This window comes from Hyla sarda, chromosome 1 (genome assembly GCF_029499605.1).
Source record: "Hyla sarda isolate aHylSar1 chromosome 1, aHylSar1.hap1, whole genome shotgun sequence".
Lineage (NCBI taxonomy): Eukaryota > Metazoa > Chordata > Amphibia > Anura > Hylidae > Hyla > Hyla sarda.
The window spans coordinates 443,936,762-443,943,712 of NC_079189.1; the positions used below are offsets into that span (position 1 = coordinate 443,936,762).

Genomic DNA, 6,951 nt, shown 5'->3' on the forward strand with positions numbered 1-6,951 from the left:
ACAGTACAGGGATAATACACAGTGATTTCACAGTACAGAGATAATACACACAGTGATGTCACAGTACAGGAATAATACACAGTGATGTCACAGTACAGGAATAATACACAGTGATGTCACAGTACAGGGATAATATACAGAGTGATGTCACAGTACAGGGATAATATACAGAGTGATGTCACAGTACAGGGATAATACACAATGATGTCACAGTACAGAGATAATACACAGTGATGTCACAGTACAGGGATAATACACACAGTGATGTCCCAGTACATGGATAATACACAGAGTGATGGCCCAGTACAGAGATAATACACACAGTGATGTCACAGTACAGGGATAATACACAGTGATGTCACAGTACAGGGATAATACACACAGTGATGTCACAGTACAGGGATAATACACACAGCGATGTTACAGTACAGGGAGGGATAATATACACAGTGATGTCATAGTACAGGGATAATACACAGTGACGTCACAGTACAGGGATAATACACAGTGACATCACAGTACAGGGATAATACACAGTGATTTCACAGTACAGAGATAATACACACAGTGATGTAACAGTACAGGAATAATACACAGTGATGTCACAGTACAGGAATAATACACAGTGATGTCACAGTACAGGAATAATACACAGTGATGTCACAGTACAGGAATAATACACAGTGATGTCACAGTACAGGGATAATACACACAGTGATATCCCAGTACAGGGATAATACACAGAGTGATGGCCCAGTACAGAGATAATACACACAGTGATGTCACAGTACAGGGATAATACACAGTGATGTCACAGTACAGGGATAATACACACAGTGATGTCACAGTACAGGGATAATACACAGAGTGATGGCACAGTACAGAGATAATACACAGTGATGTCACAGTACAGGGATAATACACACAGTGATGTCACAGTACAGGGATAATACACAGTGATGTCACAGTACAGGGATAATACACACAGTGATGTCACAGTACAGGGATAATACACAGAGTGATGACCCAGTACAGAGATAATACACACAGTGATGTCACAGTACAGGGATAATACACAGTGATGTCACAGTACAGGGATAATACACACAGTGATGTCACAGTACAGGGATACTACACAGAGTGATGGCACAGTACAGAGATAATACACAGTGATGTCACAGTACAGGGATAATACACACAGTGATGTCACAGTACAGGGATAATACACAGTGATGTCACAGTACAGGGATAATACACACAGTGATGTCATAGTACAGGGATAATACACAGAGTGATGGCACAGTACAGAGATAATACACAGTGATGTCACAGTACAGGGATAATATACAGAGTGATGTCACAGTACAGGGATAATATACAGAGTGATGTCACAGTACAGGGATAATACACAATGATGTCACAGTACAGAGATAATACACAGTGATGTCACAGTACAGGGATAATACACACAGTGATATCCCAGTAGAGGGATAATACACAGAGTGATGGCCCAGTACAGAGATAATACACACAGTGATGTCACAGTACAGGGATAATACACAGTGATGTCACAGTACAGGGATAATACACACAGTGATGTCACAGTACAGGGATAATACACAGAGTGATGGCACAGTACAGAGATAATACACAGTGAGGTCACAGTACAGGGATAATACACACAGTGATGTCACAGTACAGGGATAATACACAGTGATGTCACAGTACAGGGATAATACACACAGTGATGTCACAGTACAGGGATGATACACAGAGTGATGACCCAGTACAGAGATAATACACACAGTGATGTCACAGTACAGGGATAATACACAGTGATGTCACAGTACAGGGATAATACACACAGTGATGTCACAGTACAGGGATACTACACAGAGTGATGGCACAGTACAGAGATAATACACAGTGATGTCACAGTACAGGGATAATACACACAGTGATGTCACAGTACAGGGATAATACACAGTGATGTCACAGTACAGGGATAATACACACAGTGATGTCATAGTACAGGGATAATACACAGAGTGATGGCACAGTACAGAGATAATACACAGTGACGTCACAGTACAGGGATAATACACAGTGATGGCACAGTACAGAGTTAATACACAGTGATGTCACATTACAGGGATAATACACAGAATGATGGCACAGTACAGAAATAATACACAGTGATGTCACAGTACAGGGATAATACACAGTGATGTCACAGTATAACCATCTCACAGCCGGACCACCATGTAATTTCAGCAGAAAATAAAGCAGGGCCTCATGTTCAAGTTTCGCCTAAGGCCTCACAAAGTCTAGAGCCGCCTCTGGTCGGCCCTACCATGGGACCCGGTGGGACCATAAGTCCCAGGTGGCACTTTTCAGGGGCGGCATTTTGCTGCCCCCTTTTTCTTTTGTGCCTAGTAGGTTCATGGTAGGGTTGGCGCCGCCGCTGCTCACTGTTCTAAAGCAGCTGCAAGGTATAATAGCGCAGCGGGCACTTTTGACAGTGAGTCTGCCTCCGGCCGACCTGGGTCTGACGAGGGACGTCGCACAAGTGACGTACTTCTGCAGACCCGCTCAGGAGGACGTCAGTGACGTCACTCATCAGGCCGCTGCCGGAGAGGAGAAGCGCTGTGCAGGGCAGGTAAGTGTGTCTCTGTGTGTGTCTGTGTCTGTCTGTGTGTTTGGGGGGGCTATGGCTACCTAATGTGAGGAATCTATGCTACCTAATGTGGGGAAACTATGTTACCTAATGTGGGGAATCTGTCCTACCTAATGTGGGGAAACTATGTTACCTAATGTGGGGAATCTGTGCTACCTAATGTGGGGAAACTATGCTACCTAATGTGGGGAAACTATGTTACCTAATGTGGGGAATCTGTGCTACCTAATGTGGGCAAACTATGCTACCTAATGTGGGGAAACTATGTTACCTAATGTGGGGAAACTATGTTACCTGATGTGGGGAATCTGTGCTACCTAATGTGGGGAAACTATGCTACCTAATGTGGGGAAACTATGTTACCTAATGTGGGGAATCTGTGCTACCTAATGTGGGCAAACTATGCTACCTAATGTGGGGAAACTGCTACCTAATGTAGGGAATCTATGCTACCTAATGTGGGGAAACTATGCTACCTAATGTGAGGAAATTATGCTACCTAATGTGGGGAATCTATGCTACCTAATGTTGGGAATCTATGCTACCTAATGTGGGGGGCTTGAATGAGCTGCGGCATATGGGAGGCCTTAATAAATAATTAGAAACTTATACAGCAAGTGACATATGGGGGTCCACCTGAGTAAGTGACACATGGAGGGGGGGGGTGCTGAACAATTGATGTTTTGGGGGGGGGGGGGGCACAGGCACATTCTTTGCACAAGGGCCCTCTGCTGTCTGTGTCCGCCCCTGGGTATAGAATAAGGGGTAAAGTGGAACATAGAACAAATGCAGTTATTTTTTTCTTATTTTTTTTTTTAATGAAGTAAACGAGATAAAGGTAAGCAATGACTTTTCCTCAGTCTGAAGCGCGGTCCTCATCGGCAGGAAGCAGTGAGGAGGAGGAGGAGGATGACGGAGGTTCTGATTCCATCCCTGCTTCTTTTTCGTCCCTCTCTATATATAGGGCCGTGGCCATGAAGAAGGCCCCTCCGATGACTGCCATTATGGTGCAGGTCATGAGGGCATACTCCAGGCTGCGGTATTTCAGAAGAGGGGATTTGGCATATCCTCGTTCGTAGGTGTCAGATATCAGGCCGATGAGGTACGGGCTGCCGGCGTCACCTAGGAGGTGATAGATTGTCATCTGCACGGCCAGGGCTGAAGATCTCCTCCACGGAGTTACTACTTTTAGTATAATGTCAGATATGAGGGTGAAATTTACTGACAGAAGCGTCTCTCCGATGAAGATGAAGATGTTGGTGGCAACAAGGCTGATGTTGCCAAAAGTCAATGCCAACAGAAGAAAAGGGGCGGAGAGCATCATCGCGCATCCACACACAAGCGGGTCCGCCCGTGGGTTGGATTTGCGATATCTTTTACTTATCTCCGTCCCTGCTACAACTCCCAGAATGCCGGAAACGACTGTAACCACACCAAATATTAGGATGTCGTGATAGTCACACGGTTCAGCACGGCAAGGGTCCTTCTCTTGTAGGAGTGTTCGTGCGTGGGTCAGGTATGACGGACCCCATACACCTATGGCTCCCACTATGAAGGATACAGCCGTCGATCCCATGGTGGTTAACATGAAGCTTCGATTTTTAAATAGTTTTTTCAGATCTGTCGCCCATTTGGCAAACTTCTGGGATTTGTTGTTCTTCTTCCCGTTTGTAGTCGTTCTTGGAAGCTCCTTTGTGACCAAAATCATCAAAGCCACAGCTATGAGGCCCAGGCCAGGGGTGACCCGAAACGCCCAGTGCCAATCACCCCTTGCTGCATCAGTCACTTTGGGCCCGATGATGTATCCTAGTCCGCAGCCTACAGGTATGACGGAGTAAAACACGTTCAGCATGCGGGTCCGCTGGTCACTTGTAAAAAGGTCTGCAATGATGGAGGGGGCGATGGTGCAGAAAGTCGCCTCTCCGGCTCCAACCAGTCCACTCGTCAGCAGGAAGAGCAGGAAGTACCCGTCAGGGATGAATGACAGGGTAAGTGTCATGCTCAGCCAAACGATGACTCCTGCGCAAACAGTATATTTCTTATTACAGTGGTCGCCCAAATATCCGGCAATTGGTGCGACCAGCACGTAGCTTCCAATGAACAATGTATTCAATAAGCCGGACAGACTAGCATTGGTGTCATATGCTTTCTGTATATAAGGCAGCACCCCCGCCACGCTGGAGCGATTTGCATAGATGAGCAAATTAACAAAGGCGAGGATCACTACGGTGATGATGGAACGTGCGGTGGACATCACGCTTAGAGATGACAGGTTCTGCCTCTCAGGGATATCGCCCTTTTCTACATCCATATCACTATGGTCCTCCATTGCTTCTTCCTCCTCCTTCAGCAATGGGTCTTGTGGAGAGGCCATGGTCACAGGTCAGAGCCTGAAAACACTAGAGAGAGAGAGAGAGAGATAAGTGAACACATTAGACAACATGTCATCATTCCTGTCATTATACAATAGATCCTTCATACAGAGCAGAAATGTCCAGCACAGAACCACAAGATAACACTAAGACCATCGCAGCCTCAGAAGAAGACGCTTCTCTATAAGTGTTTTATATGGAGACATCTTCCCTGAGATTACCAATGTCTGATAACCCTGAACCTGTCCGGTCCTAGTAATATCTGATAACCTTGAACCTGTCCGGTCCTAGTAATATCTGATAACCCTGAACCTGTCCGGTCCTAGTAATATCTGATAACCCTGAACCTGTCCGGTTCAAGTAATATCTTATAACCCTGAACCTGTCCGGTCCTAGTAATATCTGATAACCCTGAACCTGCCCGGTCCTAGTAATATCTGATAACCCTGAACCTGTCCGGTCCTAGTAATATCTGATAACCCTGAACCTGTCCGATCCTAGTAATATCTGATAACCCTAAACCTGTCCGGTCCTAGTAATATCTGATAACCCTGAACCTGTCGGGTCCTAGTAATATCTGATAACCCTGAACCTGTCCGGTCCTAGTAATATCTGATAACCCTAAACCTGTCCGGTCCTAGTAATATCTGACAACCCTGAATCTGTCCTAATAATGGCGGTTTATTAGGGCTTGGCTGTATGGTCACTGGGCCATGTGAACTTCATACTGTAGATACAATTGGGCTATCCCGCTATATACATTTACTAATAATGAACCTACCCCACCTCATTGGGATCTATCCGTCCCCTATATGACTTTCTGCCACTAGTTGATATGAAAATTTTCCCTTTCGGAGTACCCGGAGTATTTCTATTGTTAGTACACACAGAATTCTATTATATAATATTATATTTCTGCCCTAATCTTTCTGTTATTCTTTTACTACACCACCAAATCTTTCTCATAGACTTATATCTTTTAGAACTTCATGAATTAGGACTCTTTTTCTTGGGGGCTTTTTTGGGCATAATTGCATTTTAGCAGTTTTGCAAGAAAAAGCTCTGGTCATGATACTATCTGTGCGTTTTATTATGTTTAATGCCTAAGCCAAGTATTGTCACAATGCTATGAGAAATATAACTTTTGTTATTTCTTTTGGAAATTTATTTCTTGTTTTTTTTTGCTAAAAAAAAAGCAACAGCAATAAAAAAAAACTGTCAAACAAAAAGCCCTGTGTATGTATGAATAGAAGAGGCTGAGACTTACCTTGTGGTTCTCTCTTCAGACAAGGAACGGTCAAAATCTTGAATTCTCTATCGCAAATAGAAACTCTCTAACAAACACTTTGCACCACAGGTTGTGAATGCAAAACACACTGAAGAGACTGCAGCCGGCGCGCAACTCCTTGTACAGCCTACGGTGACATCATCACAAGCATGTGTGACATCACAGGGTTCTAAACCATCTTCAGGTATGTGTATATCTGTATAGTAAATGTGAGTAGCCATATTAGTCCAGTGATGCAGATTGTAATACCTTTTTTATTGGACTAACAGAATTTTGTAGAGATAAAGTTTCGGGATTCCTCCCTGATAATTTATAAAGTCCTTTGATCATTAGTCCTTGGACTAATGACTTGATAAAGGGAGGATTCCTGAAAGCTTGTCTCTACAAAATTCTGTTAGTCCAATAAAAAAGGTATTACAAGAGACTGCAACATATTTTTGGATTTGTGTGTATATATATATATATATATATATATATATATATATATATATATATATAGTTCCAAGCGTGAGTAGGTGCCTCCAGCTAGGGTCCGTGTCCAGGATACTGCATACGTAGTTCCAAGGAAAATGCTGTGGCACTCAAGGTATGGTGAAAAAATGAAAACTATTTAT

General features: G+C 43.8%; 1 protein-coding gene across 1 annotated transcript; it reads right to left on the bottom strand.

Moving 5' to 3' along the window:
- Nucleotides 1–3,522: 3,522 nt before the first annotated feature.
- Nucleotides 3,523–6,418, bottom strand: LOC130309663 (protein spinster homolog 1-like). Its single transcript, XM_056552338.1, has 2 exons — nucleotides 6,317–6,418; nucleotides 3,523–5,076 (listed from the first exon to the last, which is right to left on the bottom strand). The coding sequence occupies exon 2, from the start codon at nucleotides 5,049–5,051 to the stop codon at nucleotides 3,534–3,536; it is 1,518 nt and encodes a 505-aa protein (XP_056408313.1). The 5' UTR covers nucleotides 5,052–5,076; nucleotides 6,317–6,418; the 3' UTR covers nucleotides 3,523–3,533.
- Nucleotides 6,419–6,951: the final 533 nt, after the last annotated feature.